The sequence below is a fragment of the Pygoscelis adeliae genome, unplaced genomic scaffold (genome assembly GCF_000699105.1).
Source record: "Pygoscelis adeliae isolate BGI_AS28 unplaced genomic scaffold, ASM69910v1 Scaffold242, whole genome shotgun sequence".
In the NCBI taxonomy this organism is placed as follows: domain Eukaryota; kingdom Metazoa; phylum Chordata; class Aves; order Sphenisciformes; family Spheniscidae; genus Pygoscelis; species Pygoscelis adeliae.
This window is the reverse complement of record NW_008824369.1, coordinates 3,235,178-3,257,528: the sequence shown is the minus strand read 5'-3', so window position 1 is coordinate 3,257,528 and position 22,351 is coordinate 3,235,178. Positions and strand designations below refer to the sequence as shown.

At 39.5% G+C, this 22,351-nt stretch overlaps 1 protein-coding gene across 1 annotated transcript; it reads right to left on the bottom strand.

Moving 5' to 3' along the window:
- Positions 1 to 1,921: 1,921 nt before the first annotated feature.
- On the bottom strand, positions 1,922 to 17,531 carry EIF3B (eukaryotic translation initiation factor 3, subunit B). The gene is made up of 19 exons (XM_009320069.1): positions 17,468 to 17,531; positions 17,047 to 17,239; positions 15,569 to 15,688; positions 15,421 to 15,478; positions 14,642 to 14,770; positions 13,431 to 13,588; positions 12,371 to 12,502; positions 12,200 to 12,266; positions 11,586 to 11,632; positions 10,616 to 10,826; positions 9,950 to 10,022; positions 9,187 to 9,309; positions 8,596 to 8,674; positions 7,595 to 7,733; positions 6,837 to 6,962; positions 6,262 to 6,339; positions 5,676 to 5,784; positions 5,019 to 5,136; positions 1,922 to 2,490 (listed from the first exon to the last, which is right to left on the bottom strand). The coding sequence occupies exons 1-18, from the start codon at positions 17,529 to 17,531 to the stop codon at positions 5,033 to 5,035; spliced, it is 2,010 nt and encodes a 669-aa protein (XP_009318344.1). The 3' UTR covers positions 1,922 to 2,490; positions 5,019 to 5,032.
- Positions 17,532 to 22,351: the final 4,820 nt, after the last annotated feature.

Sequence of the window (22,351 nt, the reverse complement as noted above, 5' to 3'; positions counted from 1 at the left end):
ATTGTTCCAGTTAATCTTGCTATTTAAGAACAATAATTAAAAATAGTTAAGACAATACTTCAAACACAATGAGAGATATAATCCTACTTAATGCTTAAGGTTTGCTTCCCTCCCTGCCCCCCGCCCAAATTCTGGACCCTTGAAGGCATTCAGTGGAGGTACAACTGCTGTTGGAAGCCTTTTTCCCCACCCATACATATTTCTGTACAGTACCTACAAACCTGCTTCTGTTTTGACCATCCTTCAGAAGCCCCTATAAGGGCCACAGGATGAAAACCAGTGGCATAGAGTACTTGAAGCTACAAACCAACATGGATTTAATCTAACAAGATCCTTCCTCCCTACTACAGCTCCTTGTGTTATTCCAAGATATGCCAAACAGACTAGTTTACCAAATACACAGCCATAAAGCAATTCCAGCAGCACATAAAAAGCATTTGAAGTAGGAAACATTACAGAAAAGACACAGTAATTGAAGGGAGCAGCGTCAGAAATGCCAGCTAACAGAAGAGAACAGGCCTTAACTGCCAGTCAGAACATCATCTTGTCAGCTTCCAAAGCTCCTACAGGAGCATCAAGTTTTGGGTGGGGTCTCATCCCCCGCCCCCCCAATGATCCACAGTTCAGAGAAGCATCTTAGAAGAGAACTTAATTCATTTAACATTGGCATTACATTTCTTTACTTTAAAAATGGCCAGGAATAAAACACAGTAGCCTATTAAAACTTCATTACACGTACACAGGGGAAAAAAACCTTTCAACTCAATTTGTAACTTAGGAAATGGCTGAGGAGTCACCTCTTCACAACTAAAGGGTAATTAAAATGATTCCTGCTACAGAAGTTCAAGCCATTACTGGAGAACTTTGATGTGCTAGAAGTTCTTCTATACTGGTTCACTATAAATTAAATATTTTTTCCAGTCCAGTTGAGAGATGAGCTTGGTAAATATTGTGGACAAAACTTTAATCATCTATATTATCTGTATATATGGATTATGAATGAACAAATGCAGAAAACTGGAAACTAATATAGACCTCTGGAAAAAAAAACCCTGCTGCTTTAAAGAGTGAACTATTGAAACCAAGTCAATACCATCATTATGGAACAATGATTTTGAAGTCTTCCTGGTGAAGAGAACATGGGAGTTAATTGAAGGATGTGTGCATTTGCTATCACAGCAAGTTCACCTAAGGACAAAGAAAAGCGAGTGCTAAACGTATTACTGTCCCTTGGCTGCCTCCAGCTGATTGGGGCTGCCCTTTGCCCAAAGGGTACTTTCTGCTTTCCACTTCAGATCTGTCAGACAGTGCTATGCAAGTGAGCTCCGGGTTTAAAAAGAGCCAGTCAAGAGGGCTCACATTAGCAATTTCACTAGCCAGTCCAGGAGAGGAGATGGGACCATCCTCAGTCTCCTCTGCCCCTCCAAGGGCAAGCAGCAGGCCAATCTCCCTCACTGCTCTGACAATATCCAGGAAAGAATTTCTACTCATAAATACAAATACAGAGAAGTTGCTCCACTGGCTTTAAGCACACTTCTCCCCTCCGAGCACAGAGGGCTTTAGAAATGAAACTAGGTACTGTAACATGGGCACGGAGCACTTCTCTGAAAGTTTGCAATGTTCACTAATAAGACTTAATCCAGTAATTCCTGAGGCTAGTATCAGTTTGCAAATGGTTTAAGAAATCCACTCAACTATAGTGAACAGGTCAACTTGTCAGATTAATGAGCCGTGCCATCACTGTAAAAAACAAACAAACAAACCACAACACAAAACCAAAAGAGCCATGAGGAACCGAGATTAAAAAAAATCCAAAGGAACCATATAGTCAATATAGCAAACACACTCCTCCTACTGTGGGTATGTTTGACTTTCATCATTCAGGGAAAGATTCCCTACAAACAACGCGTAGCCAGCCTGGTTTTAGTATAGGTCTGCTTTTATTTCCATATTCAGCTCTTTGAGGGAGACATCCTTTCACAATCTGAAAGGAGGAGGATATAGCCCACTGTAGTGCTGTTTCAGCACACTAAAACACATCATACGAAAAATGGTTCTGTTGACTTTTCCCCAAACAAAATGAACACCTGTCCATGCACTCGGGACATAGAAAGAGTCCTGAAACAGAAACATCGTGCGTGTGTGTAAGACAGAGGCTGATGAATCTCACCTCACTGGCAATAGTCAAAACCTGCCAGTTAGCAAGTACTGCACGGGAGTCAGGAAGTAAATACTGGTAGTAGTGGATTTAAAAAGAAAAAAAAAAACAAAAAACAAACCCTAAAAAAAGAATAAAAATTTAAAAGCAGCGCCTTTCCAGTATCTCACTGCAGCAGGCAGCAAGACTTAAAGGCACTACAATGTGTCAGAATGGAGAAAATCTGGTGCATCCACCCTTCCAGAGTGCAAGAATATGGATTAAAAATTCCAAAGTTGATGTAGGCTTTCTGAAAATGAGCAAACTTCTTTTCAGCACAAGATATGGTGGTGCTGCAGAAAAGGAAAAAAGAGGCGAGTTAGTTACTCTGATTTTATACAAACAGCTCAACCTCACCACAGATGCTAGCTGGTGAAAGGCTACGTAAGCATGTGTTTCACTTGTTCTTAAACCAATGTTTGTTTAAATCCATACACTAAGCAGCTTCTCTCCCCCTTCCTTCCATAAAAGGATCTCCCATGTACAGGACACAGATAAGCTAGATCCAAATATATTCAAAGGTATCAAGGCTATTAATTTTTCTACAGGTCCAAGAGGTATACTGCTCACATTTTCATAGATTCATAGAATGGCTTGGGTTGGAAGGGACCTTAAAGATCATCTAGTCCAACCCCCCTGCCATGGGCAGGGACACCTTCCACTAGACCAGGTTGCTCAAAGCCCCATCCAACCTGGCCTTGAACGCTTCCAGGGATGGGGCATCCACCACCTCCCTGGGCAACCTGTTCCAGTGCCTCACCACCCTCGTTGTGAAGAATTTCTTCCTTGTATCTAATCCAAAATCTACCCTCTTTCAGTTTAAAACCATTACCCCTTGTCCTATCGCTACATGCCCTTGTAAAAAGTCCCTCTCCAGCTTTCCTGTAGGCCCCCTTCGGGTACTGGAAGGCTGCTGTAAGGTCTCCCTGGAGCCTTCTCTTCTCCAGGCTGAACAACCCCAACTCTCTCAGCCTGTCTTCACAAGAGAGATGCTCCAGCCTTCTGATCATCTTCGTGGCCCTCCTCTGGACCTGCTCCAACACGTCCATGTCCTTCTTATGTTGGGGGCTCTAGAGCTGAATGCAGTACTCCAGGGCGGGGTCTCACGAGAGCGGAGTAGAGGGGGAGAATCATCTCCCTCGACCTGCTGGTCACGCTTCTTTTGATGCAGCCCAGGATACGGTTGGCTTTCTGGGCTGCAAGCGCATGTTCCCAGGTCATGTTGAACTTCTCATCAACCAACACCCCCATTGACCTTCATGAAGTTTGTCCGGCCCCACCTCTCAAGCCTGTCAGGGTCCCTCTGGATGGCAAACTTTTCCTCCCGCATGTTGACCGCACCACACAGCTTGGTGTCGTCGGCAAACTTGCTAAGGGTGCACTCGATCCCACTGTCCGTGTCGCTGACAAAGATGTTAAACAGCGCCTGTCTCAATACTGACCCAGGAGGAACACCACTCGTCACTGGTCTCTACTTGAGCATCGAGCCATTGACCACAACTCTTTGAGTGCAACCAGCCAAAGTGCTCCATCCATCAAATCCATGCCTCTCCAATTTAGAGACAAGGATGTTGTGCGGGACAAGTCCAGGCAGATGATGTCAGTTGCTCTTACCTTATCCAGTGCTGTAACCCCATCATAGAAGGCCACCAAATTTGTCAGGCACGATTTGCCCTTAGTGAAGCCATGGTGGTTGTCATCAATCACTTCCTTATTTCCCATGTGCCTTAGCATAGTTTCCAGGAGGATCTGCTCCATGGTCTTGCCAGGCACAGAGGTGAGACTGACTGGCCTGTAGTTCCCTGGGTCTTCCTTTTTTCCCCTTTGTAAAAATGGGGGTTATGTTTCCCCTTTTCCAGTCAGTGGGAACTTCACTGGACTGCCACGACTTCTCAAATATGATAGATAGTGGTTTAGCAACTTCATCCGCCAGTTCCCTCAGGACCCATGGAACTTGAACTCCTTAGATATCTGGAGGTTAAAGAGCTGCGGGGTGACTTACAGCTGCAAAAGGCATACTTCCAGTCTCCCCTTGCTCCTCCTTAAGTGAAGTCCTAAACATGACAGAGCAGGAACCCATTCCAGGTTTTAAGTCCTACATGAGTGCCTTCACTATCGAAATATCTTTTCCCTCCTCAATACAACAATGTCAAGCTCCCTAAAGAACATTTCCTACAGTGGGGGCTGAAAGTAGCCTCTATTTTCAACAAACAAATATATAATATGAATTCACAAAAAGGAACTGGGAAAAGCAGTGGATTAAATAAAAGATTTCAGCTACAAGCAGTGACAGTCAGTACACAAGAATCTGCTACTACCTGAATTCTACCCAACATTTCTAGAAAATGTTCATGTGGATATTTAAACATCTACTCAAAGTTTTATCAGCCCACAATCAACTTGCTGTATAATCTTTAGTACAGTATTTAAACTCTGTCCAGTCTTGAACTAACAGAAATTTTGCCTTTTGGAAGAATTGTGTATCTCATACTAACTACAATTCCTCCTGCTGACAGAACTTACAGAGTCTGCAATAAACTGTGTTTAGAAGTTGACCCTGACTCTGTTGTGGGTTTGATCACTCTGGCAAGACAGGAAACGTACTGAGCAGAATACTGTGTAACTCATGAATCTGACGGTCTGTGATTACTTTTAAAAAAAAGTGTTTTTCCCCTCTAGCCACAGAGAAAACATAAACCAACTCAGAGAACACCACATTCACTCATGCAACAAACACACCTAACCTTCTCACGCAAATTACTGAATCTATAGCAATAGCTGACAGAAAAGTTTCTCTCTACTGAAAGGTATGCTATCTTACCACGGTTTTATTAATTACTCTGGTTCTGCAAGGGTAATAATTTCTTCATTGATAAAAAATTCAACAGTCTCCTCCTCCCAGTCATCGACATTGCTGTCCAGCTCATCTGTGTCTACCCCTGGAATGGAGAAAACATTAACATGGAATGAATCAAACAAGGCAGCAATAGAAAGATTTGATGCTCTTGGCAGAAACAGCCCTTAAGCCAGCAGTGAAATAACAGGTATTTGGTGCTTTAAATCATAACAAGTACATGCTAAATTCATTAAATGGCAACCAAGGCATTACTGTCTCCCACCACAGGGCTTTTGTGGATTTTCTGGTTAAATGCAACACCCAAATCTCTTCACAGTCTTATCCCAAGGCCAAGCCAATGCTTGCCTTGAAGCGTAAAGAGATGAGGTAAAACACAGATACCAGAATCTGGCAGCCAGCAATATTAGCTTTCTCCCATAATTAAAAAAAAAAAAAAAAAAAGAAAAATCCTGTTGTGATTCAGGATAAAAAGTATAAATAACCTTCAGAGAACAAGGGACTAGCTTTGGCAGGAAATGGAGGGAGAGAAGAAGTGGATGAATCCCCAGAACATGGTAGTTATTTGGTAAGAAACAGCAGCTATCTAGCAGCAAGTCTTTACAAGTACTATGTGTGGCTTACCTCCTCGAAGTTCTAAACGCTCGTTCCTCTGCTCCATGTACAACTCTTGTGCCATCTTGCGGTACTTTCTGAACTCTTCCATCATTGTACGTCTCCTTTCCACTAGCTCCTACGGAGGCAGGAAGAGGTCGTTAAGCCTCCCCAATAAATCAAATCCACATGCAATGCATTTGTTAGCAAGTCAAATTTTTTTCTCATGAACATACTTTCTATTAACTTAAACAAAGGAAAAAAGATTTTTCTCTTATGTAATCAAAAAGCTGTTTTGGTGAGGTTTTGTTTAATTTGAAGAGCTTTTCTTAATTTAAAGACTGGCTAATGCAGCAACTCACTAAGAACCCCAAAATTTTACCACCTTTGCTTAATGAGGTAACACCAGTGCCTCTCCAGATTCATTACTGTTTAACCTGACAGTTTAGTAGCATCTGTCTGAACTACCTATTGGAACTAACTCTAACCATCTGTATTCAAATGAACACAGATGTTTGTTATAAAAGAAATTTAACTTACATATCACCATTAAAAAATAACTAAATACAGGTTACAAGAGTTTCATCTACATTATTATATTCCAAAAGTGTCTTGCCTTTGAAGCTTTGGACTGGCTCAGGCGATCCTTCTGCTCAAATATCTTGGAGTATTTCTTCAGGTCCTTCTTAATTTGCTGTAAAACAGGGAATTTTATTTCAACTAGGATATCAGACTACCAATCACAACCATCACGTTCTGTAAGAACTCCTTTGGTAGGCCTAAGCAGGCTATGCATTTTTTTAAAAACATCTCTCTTCTAGGCAATTTCCCTTCGCTATAATTTTGTTTGTTCTTCCTGGCTTACAGATCATGTAAATGCTTCTGAACACATGCAATTAGTGAAGTCTGGACAGCCAAATTCAATTTTCTTATTCTTTATACCCTTTCACTGTACCCTAACTGTAAGAAAAACTGGTAACCATTTCTAAATATTAACTGTTCTTTAAGCTCAGAATACAGTCATTACCAGAAGTGAGGTTCCCTCCAGCAATATGTTTTTTCATAAGTTCAGGGCAAAAGGCAGTTGTGTAACTCTAACAGTTCAAGCCTCATCCTCAAGAAAAGGGAGTAAACCAAGTATGCTTACACACCAAATCAATGTCAGCAGAAAGAGTCAGTGGAATACACTACCTTTATCTGATCCTCACTGAGCAAGGTAGTTGGTCGTGGTCTCCAGAGAAGCTGACAGAACCTGTCTTTATTGTTTTTCTGAAGTAGACGGCCTTGGAAGGTCCATAACCAATACGCATTGTCCACCTGGAAGAGTAGTGCACCGTCTCAGTCAAGATAAGCTATAACTTAACACTGTAGTTCTCACTCCATGTCGTAAGGGTCTTTTTTATAAAATCAGCACCATTAGTCAACAGAACCAGGGTGCTCTTTTTGTTAGTGCCTTCCTTGCACAAGTCAAATTCCTCACCAAAATATTTGTTCTAATGAAGCTTTGCAAGAAGTTACCTTCTGGAGGATCACAACAGTTTGAAACTAAGCCAGCTCTTCTATCATATTCTTAAGTCTCGGATTCTATACTTGTACAGGAGAGGATTACAGTGCAAAAGTAATGACAGGTGCAATAAATCCTGCTGTTCTGTGTAGACCACAAGGAAATCAAGTTTCAAACTGCTAAAGACAACGAAAATTCAGGAAAAGGACACTCAGTGTAGACTCATGAACTGCCCTTCCAGAACTTATTTTGGACAACTGGTAAAGCTAACGGCCCAAATAAATACTGATGTTCAGAAATTAAGTTATAAAACTATGGTGCAGATTTTAAGTCATATGACCAGTGACAGGTGTCCATCTTCTCCTCCTAACCAATAGCCCTTTCCAATACCTCTGGAAGAGAAAAAAAAATAAAGCAAAAAAAAAAAAAAGGCAAGCATTAGTACCTTGTGGCTCCACCAAGACACAGAAGTCACAATATATCTGCCTGTAGGATCCCATTCCACATCTGAAGCTGTATAGTGCTCTGCAATATTCATCATGGTGCAGTCAGATGTATCAACAAATGCTAAGGCACCATTCATGCTGCAAAGACAAAACAAGACAGATTGTTTTACACACTAGTATAGCCTGTTTTTTTTAAAGAACATTTCACAAGCTGCGTCTTTACAACTCCTCGCTACAAAGATAAATTTTCACAGCAACCAAGGGACAGGCTCATACCAGTTTCTGTGGCTAGAAAGCAATGTGATGAATAAAAACAAAAATCCAAGTAAGAATGACACTTTTGTTTCTATGTTCAGTGATCCTTAACCCATTTTCTTTCTGTTCTTAAAGTCACAGTGAAAACATACTATAGGCAAGTTACAACCAAAGTTTAACAATCATATGCTTAGACATATTTAAGTAGTGAAGACAAGATTAAAGAAAAAAAACCCAGATTAAGATGAAGAGCAGTGCTTGTCTGAAAGCAGGTAAAGGCAAGTACTACTCAACTGGTTAATAAGAATAATTTTCACTCGCTCTAATGTGAAACTTTCTTGATAACTCTTTTACAAAACAGCTTTGTCATTAAGAGGTATGGCCCATGAGGAGGCACAAGGCTATGACAACAACAAATGTATTATAAGAGCCACATGCACGGTGCAAACTGGTTTAGCTGAGAGTCAGTATTTAACTTAAACAGCCGAAGAGTGTTTCTAAATATCCACTTTTCTGTCGAAAAATGCATTCTTCATTTGATGGGGCAAAATATCAAGTAAAAGTTACAAAGGACTAAGCTGCATCATGAATTGCATCTTTTCTTTTCCTTTGCTTTTGCAAAGCTGTATCAGGATTACACAGTAATGCAACATTCATGGAGATACCGAACACTTCTTGATGAGATAGTCTAGTCTTTTTCCTCCGTAAAATGAATGTGGTGTTCAGTAACCTGTGCAATACTCACCTTCTGAGGCCAGCCAACACTACAAATTGCCCTTGAGGACTCCAGAATATCGTGTTTGCCTGCTGTTTGTCAAATGTTTCTGGAAAGAAGACAAATTCAGAAAAAGATCCCAATCCAACGCCATCAATTAGCTTACAAGCAGTCAACTCCATCCATACCTCAAAAGACATTTCTGAACTCTGCAAGCAAGTCCTAACAACAGCCCTTAGCTCTACACTTCTAAAGACAAAACCCAGTAGCACCAGAACATCCAAAGCTAGCAGAAGAAAGAGGAGATCAGAAGACCCCAACACCCAAGCTGGGAATAAATTTTAGATAAGTGAGCCAAGTCTGTGCTATCACCTCACGTGAACTTCCTAAGGCCACAAAATTATTCTGGCTTGTAGGCCTTTTATTCCCAGACTCTGGACTGATTCAAAGGGAAAACAGTTTAGCTGTTACCAGAAAGTTAGATTTCTAGAATACAATGTCAGGCATAGCACCTGTTGCCATACTATCCACCATAAACAGCCACAATTTTGAGTTTACTGCACCTACTGCCATGCAAAATGCTTAATATCTGCACTTTTCATTTGTTTTTCAGTCACTTACTTATGAGTTCTATTTTCCCGTTGTTTTTAACATGGTAAAAGGAAACTGAAATTCGTGGAGTTTCTCCATGCAACACAGCAAACTTGCTTCCATTTGGTTCCCAAGCAAAGGCTATGATGCTTTCTGTAACAAAAACAAGGGGTTAAAACTCTGTCAACAGACAATACAAAGCTTTGATTTCAAGCAGTTACCAAAGAAAACCAAGACGCTGAAGAGAGGGAACCCATCAGTTAATAGACTTTGCTTTTTAACATGGTAAAAGGAAACTGAAATTCGTGGAGTTTCTCCATGCAACACAGCAAACTTGCTTCCATTTGGTTCCCAAGCAAAGGCTATGATGCTTTCTGTAGCAAAAACAAGGGGTTAAAACCAAGATGCTGAAGAGAGGGAACCCATCAGTTAGCAGACTTTGCCATACAGACTATCTTTTAAAACACAGGTTGGTAAGGCAAATGCAGGGAGTTATGGGAAGTGTTTCAGTCAAACAATAGCATCAAAGTCTCCCATCTTCTACAAAATACAGTCATATTACCAGCCCTACCATCTTTATTAATAACAGATTTTCAGTTCTGTCATTTTTCAAGTCAGTCACAAGCATAAATAGCAACAAAAGTTTCAATTTCTCATTTTTACATGAATACTGTAGCTCCTATCAAAAGAGTTAACTTCCTAATTGTCACATGTTGACAGGAATCTCTAAGAAACACGCAAGTGTCTACTCAGAAAAGTTAAAGATCAAAAGTAAGGCAATACTGGGCATTACCTTTCATTTCCACCACATCCACTGGCACCTGTTTCTCTCTCATTCGGAATATTTCAAAGTTGGTCACTACTCCCTGTAAAGGCCAAGATCAGCTCATTATCCAGCACAGAAGCAGTCGAGCAAATAATTTTATCGCTAGGCACAAAAGGACAACTACACAATTAGCCTGTCAGGATGCAGGATGAGAGACAGAGTCAAGATTTGTTTCTTTAATGAGAGCAGATAAATACAGTATACCTCATTACTGAACACATTCTCAATTTTTCTGTTCTGATAAAGAATAATCTGATAAATAATAAAGAATTGTACAAAAGCATTTGTTTCTTTTCAGACTGTTATGAAATTTAATTAAGACAGATAACACATGGCACATTGTGCAGCATGACCTATGCATTGTTCAACAACTGCTTAACAGTGAGTAGGAAGAGAGGTGAGGCATATAGCTCTCACCCAAGTCCAAGATGCCACTAAAGTCAAAGCAAAACTTGGATGTAAACATTACATACGTTTTGCTCGCCACATGCCTCAAATACAAATGGAAAAATGAAACATAGCTTTGACATCATATAATTTACACTGTCTATATTAAAAGACAGTACTGTAAGAAAATGAAGTGTCAGCATGAGAGAGAACCAAATTCTATGACTATAATCAGAATCCACATACCTGTGTGCCTTTGGGAGTCCTGTCTACCTTCACACACAGGTAATCCCCGTTCTTCTGCCAGTGTAGTTTACAATCTACGACATTGAACAAATTCCGCACACGAATTTCTTGTCTAGAAGGCAGCTGCATCAAAGTCACTCTTGCTGGGATGTCTTTGTCCTCAGGCACCCAGAAAGCAATTATGTTACCACCTGGAGACCATGAGAAGTCTCTACAGGAAGAAAGTTTGAAATATGCCATTTTAATTTTTAGTTAGAGATACTACAAGCAGAAACCATTTTCATCATTGTGTCTGAAAGTTGCAGACAAGTATCAACTCTCAATAATAAAGACACATATAGACAAGCAACTGAGGACAATTTAATAACCTTACACATATCATACCAAAACAGATTTTTTAAACTGCTATTTAAACTTGCTGTATGATCAATGTTATCAAAACAGTACATTTCACTACAGAGTAGGGGTTACACCCAGTATAACTGCCAAAGATCTGAGAAACAGGCTGATTAAACCAATGAGCAAAAAACCCCTATTAAGTTACACTGGAGACAATCTTCTTGCACCTGGGTACTTACTTTTCCTGTTGCTTTACAGAGAGGTACCTCAAAAACTCTCACAGGGGTGTCTATTGCAGACACACATAAAACCAAACCCGTTCCTTGCCAACAGGCAGTATACAGCACACCGTTTTAAGTTCGCATACAAATCCCTAACAAACTGCATTCCAGTTTGGTTTTGTAGACAAGGAACAGGACTCCAAAGCTAGACCCTGGATTAGGCAGTACAACAAAGAAGATTTCAAAGCATACAAGCTGTCAACTGAGGACATCAGTAAATGGAGAATTTTCCATTCCTTTTTGCCAGTTTGTCTAATTTGACCACTTCAGCATATGAGGCCATTTGCTCTAGTCAACAGTCTAAAGATCCCAACTAAAGAGAACAGTTATCGTTACAAAGGAATACTCACCTTATCCCAGTGATTTTCAAACTTTTTTTGTCCAACAAACCCATAGACTAAAAGAAGAGAAAGGTGTGAATTTTCAAGTTAGAAACATTCTTATATTTACACATGCAGCTTCTACTCTTATTATTAGAGCACATAACATAAAATTGTGTACAGTTTTCAGAGGTCCTGTACCCCTATTTTTTATTGTGAACATATGTATACCACAATTACAAATAAAATAAAAATTGCTGTACAGAATTAATGAGTACAGCAGCCTCAATTATAATGAAAAAGCAAAACAGACTAGATTAGGCTGCAATTTATAGTGCATTTTGGATCCTTTGGCACTCACCTGCTACTGAGAGCTGGGAGGCATCACATAACCTTGATCCTATTGACTCTTATAAGTAGTATATTGAGCTGTCTAGGCCTTCCAGAAGTGTGGTGTGAAATTTACTGTCAGACTCAGCTAAAGTTTTCCACCCAGGAAAGAACAAGACAAGAACAAATGGATTTCTCCCCTTTTAAGCCCAGCTCTAGAGTGTATTATGAAAATATATCCTTTAAAATAGATACCATGGGAAAGACTGACATTGTAATGCAATAAACGTTATGCAAAAAAAGCAAGAACTTACAGGTGTTTCATAGATGCTGAGGGTATCTGAAGTCATTCGAGCAAAGAATTTACCATCATGACTCCATCTAAGCAAATAAAAAGAAAAAAATAGTATTAGATAGGAACTGTCTTTTTATTAAATGAATTCTGGGACTACTTCTCTCTACTCTAATTCTGTTTCTCAACCTACTTAAAAATAGGCCAGTGAGCTGAGTTTTCACAATGGAATCCTCGCTTCTTTTGCCCAGTCAGAATATCCCAGATGATAATAGCCTGAGGGTCATCCTGTGTGTCCATCAAAGGGCTGAAGGTCACTAAATACCTGCAAAAGAAATAATCAGTTTCGCTATTGAAACTTCATCTAATATGTCAGTACAAGCAGGCTTTCATCCAAATAATATTTAAATACAACGCACTTTCAAACAGCAGTTTCTCTAATGGGATTTTTTGGAGAGGGGGAAAAAAATAAGAACAGTATGAGAAAGGAGGAGAAAGCTTCCAAGATACAGTATTTCCCCGGCATCCCTCTGGCTGAAAAGACTCTAGATTTATATGCAAGTCTTCCCCATACTGATGTTACAAGAAAGGGGAACTCAAACACACTGTTACTTACTGTATAGTTTTGCCACGAGAACATCATTGGTTTCAAACTGAATATAAATCCATTGACCTTAGCCAACCTGAACTATAGGTATGCTAGACTTCTCCATTTAAAGATAAATAATCTCTCTTTAATACAATAAAATATAAAACCTAATTGCTTCCAAATATGTTACTTGAAAACTAGCAAAACAAGATGCATCTCAGTCCTGAAATTATTCTAGCCTTCTCTAAAGAGTTCTAACGTTAAAGAAAGCTTAAAGAATTCATTTCAGTACTACAGATTTGGAGGATGCTACTCAACTGAAACTTTTCAGAGAACTAGAAGACTAACACTACAGACATCCCATCCAACTACCGAGGAAAAAATACGATCTTCTCCCTTGGGATAATAAGGTCTTTGAGGAAAGTTGTCAGCTCAGTTTTGTAGACCAATTATTCCAGATTACGCTAAGTACCTTTCCTGAAGTCAAATAAAAGTCATGCAGAGTTCCACTCATTCTAAGAAGATTTATGCATGAAAAGCAGTACTTCCAAAGGCAAAGAAGAACAGAATACCCCAACCACATGAGATTTGAAAGCATAGCAACCAGAATGCGTGTGCTTCATGCTTTTGATCCCTTAGCCCAAACCAACGTCATACTCCATACCTTTCACAGGGCGAGAAGTCAATAAGCTGCACTCCCTGGTGACTAAACCTTTGAATCTGCTTGAACTTCTCTCCACCCCAAAGCGCGATGCCTCTCTGGTGGAACGTAGCCAAGTAGGTACCCCTTGGGGACCAACGTACATAGGTTTCTGTCCACCGCTGGATTTAAAAAAAAGTATACACAAAGGCTTAATTTCATGCTGGGTTCCTAACGGGGAAAGAATTAGCGTGTTGCTTGTAGCATCACATTTTGCAAATCCATTTACTAAGTGAAGATCTCAGAATTAGTGATACTTTGGACTAGTTGCGGAGTTTAATTTCATGCACATAATGCACAGTACTTATTCTTCAAGTTGAAAACTGTCAGCTGAGACCTCTTCAACTTACTGATCACCGAAAACATTTTCCAGGTACAGTGACAACCTTTGTATGGTAACAATTAAACCCACCTAACAGGCTTGGGTTTCCTTGTTGTCTTTCAGCCCTGGTAAGAACATGCTCTTCTCAGAAGTAAGGGTAAGTATTTCAAATTTCTTAACAACAATACAGCTCTTGACCTTCAGCTAAGTTAGAGAGGTTTCAGCAATATAGACCATGGCCAGTGACCATGGTGATGAGCAAGATTACTCATCATCCCAGAGCCAACTTCTTCCTACTGTAATGCATAATGATTATTAAATAAAATGCTTCTGGGTACCAACAGTTCTCAGCAAGTCAACTACCTGCAGCAGACAGGCACACTAACTCTCCCTTTTGTATGCTATTACCAAACCAGCTTTTCCTCTTTAGCACCTCTGTGGTCAGCAAAAAAGCAAAAAGTGATCAGAAGCAGCATACTTAAGCACATACTCAGCTCTAATGAATAGTACTCCTCAAACTCTGACTTTGCATTTTCAGGTCTTTCTGAATCACCTATAATATACAGATGAAGGAAACTAATAGGCATCATGGACCAGTTAAAAAAAAACAAACCAAAAAAACCCCCCAAAAAACCCCACACAAACAAGTTAACTCCATATTTGTTTTACCTAAGCAGCTAAGTCTAATTCTAAAGCATGTAATTTCACCACTCCTCTTCAAAAGGAAGAAAGAAGTACTTCAGCAATGGGGAAAAAATATCTTTAAAAAAAAAAAAAAGAAAAACCTGAAATGGCATAAAATGAATGAGACTGACAGTGTATCTGCAATGTACAGCACTTCCAGGACACTCACTGCTCTGTCCTCAATTTGAACAGGTTCCTTGATATCATTCCAAAAAATGGAGGTCCGGTCTCCTGACTCAAAGATCACACTGTACTGATCCCTACAATCAGGATCTTCCAACCAGTATCGGAGATTCCCCTAAGAAAAACAGAAGGAAAAAGATTATTAGTGAGTCAAAGGCTAAGATGAAAAGTTCCCCAAATTAATACCTACCTAGCAGGTGGAAATCGGCCTCACACAGAGTGTGCAACTTTGGAGTCTTACGATTGCAAACAAGTTTTTAAAGTGAAATTAAATAATTCAAACTACCGGTTACTGGACGCTACAAGAACAGATCATAAAAAGGTGGACCTTCAAGGTGGTTTGATGATGTTTAACAGTTCTTGCCTAAAATAACTTAAGGAGGTTTTTGGTGTTTGTGTTTTTTTTAAAAACTATCCCTTCCTCCACAGGGCTTTCTAAAAAGCTAGTAGTAACAAACATAGAAGTTGGCCTCAAACATTTAAAAATGTAAGAAGATGCTTTCAAAATTCTGTTTTTAAATGACTTGTGCAAAATCATTATTTACTCTTAAGTTTTACCCTGTGTGGGACCACTAAGCAGAACCACTAAGTTCTTCCTGTCACTTCGTGACAGTGAGAACAAAGGAACAGGAGCATGCAATCACTACAGCCACTTATAACAACACTATTAACACACCGTTTCTGTTTTCATATGAACACTCCAGCAATGAAGTAATCGTTTCATATTATGCTGAATATTCTTTCCACTTTTAAAAAAATCCTTACCAAATCCTTAAATGGCTGTTTCTCAGGGATTTCCCATTCATCACTGATTGTCATGTACCTGAAAGAGCAATTTGATTGGTTACACTCCATGCAGGCCCTCTTGATTAGAATCCCCAAATCTACACATACACACGATGGCTGCACTCACTTATCGAAGTCTGTGAAAAGGTTGACTCTGAAAGTGTGCTGTTTATCCAGTTTGTATCCATCTGCATTCTTCACAGCATCCACTGCATGAGATGGAGACATGTACTCCAGAAAGATGTACCTACAGTGAAGGAAGATTAAAGTTGGAAGTCATTGTTGACTACATAACAGGCTCATAATAAAAAAGAAATTAAATAAAGAAACAAACAAACAATGGGGATGAACTAAGGACTCAGTACAGAGCATCTACAAAATATCTTCTTGTCTTGTCCCTAACCAATTAGGGTCAAAAGCAATTAATCTCCATTTTGGCCACAGGCACATACACACTTTTTAGCTGTATGGGCTTGACCTGAATTAAGCTGATATCCTTTCTGTAAACAGGCTAGACTAAGTGATGAATGCAAGTTCAATGCAACACAGAACAACAATGAGAGCTAGTAACAGGCAGGTTAAGTATGCAGCTCTTCCCAGCTGAACGACAGATCATGTTTAGAAATTGTAAATCTTGCTGTCATAGGCATCTCAAAGCACCACTCTTATTTTTCAGTTACATCGAATATCATTCAGCTTCCTTCTTGACACTAATACAATCTAGCTTGTAGCCCAGCAGTCTTAAAATTAACAGTTTCCTGAAGACTATCACACACTGCCTCAAAGAGAGGCATGAACACAGAGAGAGAGAGTAATTTTCTCATGCTTCTCACTGCTGACCTTACAGAACCAACAATCCCTCCACTCCAGAAAAAACACTTTTTTTTACGCTTTCTAAACTATGGGTTCCTCCCAAACTCAAGAACATATGCTACTCCAACCACAGTAAAAAGACTCAGTAAAACCTCATATTTATCAGATTGATTTTTGTCTGGTTTCTCTCCCTAAAACTTTCTTTCCCTTGCCCTCTCCCTTTGGGCTTGATCATTTCTGGTTAGCTTTCTTCTCAGTTTCAGACGCTGCAATTAACCAGGAACAGGGATCAGAAGTTGGCAAAGGGGAAAAGGGTCCTGAGAAGGGCTCACTGAACTTAAGGAAGTTGGAGTCACTAATGTAAGCATAAGCACTGACAACCAGAGACAAAATATTGACAGTCCATTTTGCAATAAACAATACATCCACGGCTACTAAGTTTTTAACTAAAATGGACCTTTAACCTATTTATTAGCCATGGCAGAAAATTAACAAAAAAACTCATTCAGTACTGCACAGAAATTTGTCTCCCAAACCCAGCTGAACTGTTTCCATAATTAATCCCCCCACACACTGTAGCTTAATAACCTATTAAGCTTCTCAACTCCCTCAGGAACTTCTGTTTGTCACCGAGACTAGATGTCAGGATTGTACAGACTAAGGTAGAAGAAAGTGATGAGCATGACTATGAGGTCACCATAAAAACTGGCCATAAAGTATTGACACTAACAATCAAGGGTAAGTCAGAGCAGTGTTTCAATCCTATTTCCAGTAGGAGTTATCATGACTTACCCTTTTGTCTTCCCATCTGCTTCTGGATAAAATTCATTGATAATTTTACCGAACTTGGAAAATATTTTGTGGATGACATTCTTAAGTTTCTCCAGTCGGTCTGGTCCAACCTGGGGAACATTATCTACGACGATTACTGAGTCAATTCCATCTGCTTCCTGCGGCCGATCTTTCAGTACATCGCCGAGTAATTCTGCAAAGAAAAAGCATACAAGAAACTAAGGCACTAGTCAACATCATTAAGGAGGAAGACAGAAAGATGAAAAGAATAGCGATAGTAAGAGAACAGGAAGACTTCAAATTTTGGAAATTTCAAGAATCATGTAAGAAACTTGGTAGTGAATGAACGTTCTATCAGAGAAACAACCGAAGTGAATACACAACACTCCAACAGTACTTCCTTGCTAAGAGGCATGATTACCCAGTTTCTTGACAAACTTCAAGCAGCTAACTCTTGACGTCTTTCTTGAAGAAATACCTGACATTACCATACATCAACACTTGCACTATAAGCTTGTTTCAGGAGTTGGAACTGGCTCACGAAGTCCTCAAAACTGACAACAGAGCAGACAACTATAAGATTTACTACCCCAGTTCTGACTAGTAGCCTTGCTCAAATTATAACTGGATGACTTTGATAAAAAGAAGTGTAACATGCACCTCCCTCCCAAATCATGAGTTTTAGCATAATTCAAAACTATCTGCCATACTGGAAGCTCTGCATGTCTTAGCATCACTATAATTATGCTTGAGAACTCACACTCGGTCTAAACCTTTAATTAAACACAAAAATGAAGGTCTAAGACAAGACACTTAGAGCCATATTTAAGCATGCAGCAAGTGAAGACAAGCACACACTGTTTCATACGCTGGATATTCTTCAACCATACTAATTCCCCTTTCCTATACCATCTTACAAATTTTGAGAGTACTTGCTGGTGGGATGGTTCGTTCAGTCCCTGCACTGTCAGCTTCAAGCTTCTTTCTACTGGGAAGAGATTGCTTACAATATCCTTGAAGTTTCCCTTACACAGAAGGGAGAACATTCAGAATGACCCTAACTCTGCAGCTGTGGCTTGCATACCAGCACCGGGATGAAAACAGTTTAAAGGTACAAAGTACATCTGTAAGTTGTGCACAAAATCAGGAGCTTCAACAACAAAGCTGCATTATTTTTATGTGGTAGGCTTCTAGACATTCATTCTGTAGAGTTCTAGACATCTCTAACTTCAACCTATTCCTCAAGTCAATTCTATCAGACTGTTCTGTATCCACCAACTAAACCCCATTGGTAATGTACGGATTTAAACACACTTCTCAAACTAACATTACCTAACTACAGAAATGTACTGACCTGTAGATCCAAGAAGAGTCAGAAAAATTACATCAATGATTCAATCCTCAATGGATTGAACTAGAATTGCTAAGACAAGGATATCTAAACAATCTCTCAAATAACTTTAACCTAAGGTTGTTTTTAAACATTTCCAGGAATAAAATCCCACACTATCCCTAGCTATCCTGTTCAAACATATACTTTGATTCTTGTCTAGCTTGCTGATTGTTTCACAGTGTAATCAGTCATGCCCCTGCAACTTATTAACATGATTACATTACTGTATTCTAAAGAAACATCAGTTAGAAGTGGCAGATTATTTCTGTTTTATTGACGTTTTTACTTTTGTGTACTTAAATGGACCAGAATAGATGTTCCGCTAACAAAAAAAGCCAAATGTGCTGAAATGAAAGGCGAAGTTTCACACATGCCATATAAATAGGAAAAATATACGTGCATATCTGCAGTAAGTTTTAAGCTTATGTGAAGACCACTACAAAATGCAAGACTAGACAGAAAATAAGTGCATGCCACTATACTTCTGAATTAGAATATAAAGATAACATTTGGAGAGTCAGACTATATATACAGCATTCATAGTCCAGGAAAAAAAAAATCCAAACATGTAGAAACATTTAAAATAGGAGAACAAATGAAAAAGGGTGTTAGATGTCTTAATATTTTCAAGATATTTTTACAGAATTTTGCTGGTTTTGGAATTCTAGAAATTATTCTGCCCAGAAGCAGCACTGGAAAGATCTCTAGCAGTGAAGAAATATGCTTACTTTGAATTTCAAACTACCAAAAAACCTTGGCTTTCTATAACTTTAAGCTTCAACAGGTTATTACGTGTGAGCCTTCCATTGATTCCGGGCAATATGTTTCACAAAAGTTTACGCATAAACAGATGCTATCACCACCAAGATTATGTAGTACTCAGAGAATGTTGTTGTCTGTAGTACTTATTACTGAAAAAAAGATGCTCTCCATGTGCATGTAGGAACTACAAATAAAAAGTTAGAAGATGCTAACTTGTATAATAAAAACAAAGACCCAGAAATTGTGAAAACCTACTATTAATGGTAGCAACTAAAGAAAGCTGAAGAGGTTAGAGGAATAGTCTCTCCATGTTACATCATTTTATTTACTCCACACACTTTAGATTATACCCACAAACTTCTCCCATTTATAGCAACTATTTACTAGTTTGGAGCAAGAGAGCCCTTAGTGGGGAGCAGCAGACTAAAAACTGGGAAAAGAAAAAAAGTCAAGCACAGGAAAAGTTCATAAAGAAACAGAGTTAAGAACAGATATTCTGATAGCACAAAACCATACAGATGACTGAGGACGATCAAAAAACTTGACAGGAAGATCGAGGCACCAGTCCCAGTAAGCACAATCACAGATGATGACAACTTTAAGAGCGCTATCTGGAACAAATAGGTAGGCAAAGAAGTAGAAGGAAAATGGAACATACAGCAAAAACCTGACTTCTTTCAAAAGTACAGCAGTGGCTATCGGGAATCACTCTGTAGACAGTATTCTACCACACAGATTAAAAGTGCTTTAAGTTACTACCGAAGGTATTTTGGACCACCTTCCCCTCCTTCTTTAACTTTTTGCTACAAAATTGAATGCTGACTCAAACTGTTACAGATCCAGAAGAGGAGAACACAGATGACTGCTGCAAGTTAACTTCCTAATATATACCTGATCTTTAAGATATTCTTTCAGGAGTAAGCCATTCTCCAGGTAGCTGATAATACACTGAAGTTGTGGACAGGTAATCACTTGCCTAGGATTTAGGACACAGGCAGTGCCTGCTATGCCTACAAAAATTGTAAAGATTGAAAGGAGGAATTTAAAAATCTGATATTACAGTAAAGTAACATGTAGATTTCTTATTTACCTTATAATCCCATACCCTAGATTTTCCCTGCATATAAAATGAAAGCATGTCCCACAAGGATGTTTCCACAAGAAAAAAAAACAAAAACAAAAACCCACAAAAAACACACAAAAGGGTAATTTTTTTAGGCTCTGTTAGTAATTTTTTCGTAACTACTTTTCACAAAGGACTCCGTAGGCCTACAAACCAAGGAATGCATATTTAGATTCATGTGCAAGAATACAATACCCTGTATTGAATCAAAACTGTAACAGATTAAAGACAAATACCTACATTGTACCCTTCCTCTACCTGAAATTCAAAATTGTGAACAAAGGAATCTTCAAAGGCTAAGAAGCTGGTTTAGCCAGCTCTTATTCCACCCACAAGAAAAGCGGGGTGTGGTGGGTACACAGCTATCTTCAGCTGGCAGTATTTTAAGGACCACTATCATTATCTGAACTAAAGCTTCATTGCACCTAAGTGGTTATCTGACACAACCCTTCTCCCACCGTGCCAACACCATTCTGGAAAAGAAAGTTGAAGTAATGCATCTAAGATGGCCCAATCCTAAAGTCTGTGCAGCTCAAAGGTGTTCCTGAACATCTAATATTATCATAAGCACTGACATTGCCTTGGCTCAGTGACACTGATGGACTGCCTTTCTCCTTGGGGAGTCACCAGGGTAAGGGGAAAGGAATAAGGAAGCTCACGAAGTAACACGCAGATGGAAAGCCAGACCAGCAAGAGTGACTAAACTTAAACGCTGTAATTCAGACACTACCACTGTATTATTCACACGGCTAAGAAGTTAACCAAATTAATCCTTAACAATAAAATAGGTGAGGATGGAAAATTTTGCCTAGTTTCTGAATAGACAGAAATGATGTAGGCAAAGCGTATCACACAAACACTTAACTAGACAAAAAGAATCCAACTATGTGCTTGCAGACAATTTTGCCAAGGTCTCTTTAAGAAACAAATGTATAAGTTCAAAGAGCTACACAGACTGCTAATTTGAGAATAGAAAACACTTTACTAACCTAAGATATTTTTCTGCTGTTTTACTAAGCTAAACACAGGACTGGAACACTTGAAGGCACATATACCACCTGTATTCCACTGCCAATTGAAATAACCGACTTACAATCACATCCTTTAAGAAACGTTTTTCCAATTCTGATATGTGTAACATAAGACCCTACAACATGTAGGATATACGTATGTAAGACCCTACAACAGCACATATGCTAGAACAAGTATTGGCAAAATAAGTACTTTTGCTATTCCGAGAACTGAGATGATTTATCTAGCAAGATTTATCTGGAAAATATTAAAATAGAGTTCTAACTCCTGTATGCCAAAACTAGGTACTCCCATAATTATCAATGCAGCTACACAATGGCTTAGCCATTTTAAGACAGTCAATATCTGATCCTTTTAAAAGAGCCTCAGTTTGAATTTTCAACTGCCAGAAATAGTTTTTCCATATTTTCTTGTCACAAAGTACCTATGACACATCTTCACAAGCCGTAACTCTTCTCAAACCCATACTATTTATCTATGGATTTCACTCTGGATGCGTGGAAAAAATAGAATTACGAAATCTAGTTTGTAAACATCTGGTCAACAGTTTGAAACTTGTTTTTACAGTTGAGTTTAACTGATGGAGGCAAACGGAAAGCACACAAGCTGATGATTCCACTTCATGAGGGTAGCCCACAGAGCGATACTTGAAGTTTAATAATAAATGTAAGAACAGTTATTAAACAGTATTATACGGCGCACAGATATGCCAGAAGGCGGCTCATTTAAGAAACACTGCTGGGTGAAGACGTGTACTTCGTGTTACGAGCACTCCACTACCACGCCAGAGGCCCTCACGGCACACACGGGAACGGCCAGCTGCCAGGCCCGCGGGGACTCGGGAAAGCCCAGCGTTTCCCCGCAGAGGGCCCAGTTCCCCTCGCACCCTCCCGGGATGGTACGATCAGGTACCCCTCGTACACAAGGCACCCCCCAGGCGCCCGCTGCCCGCGCCCCCTGACACGGCCACGGGAGCGGCGGGCCGTACAGCACCA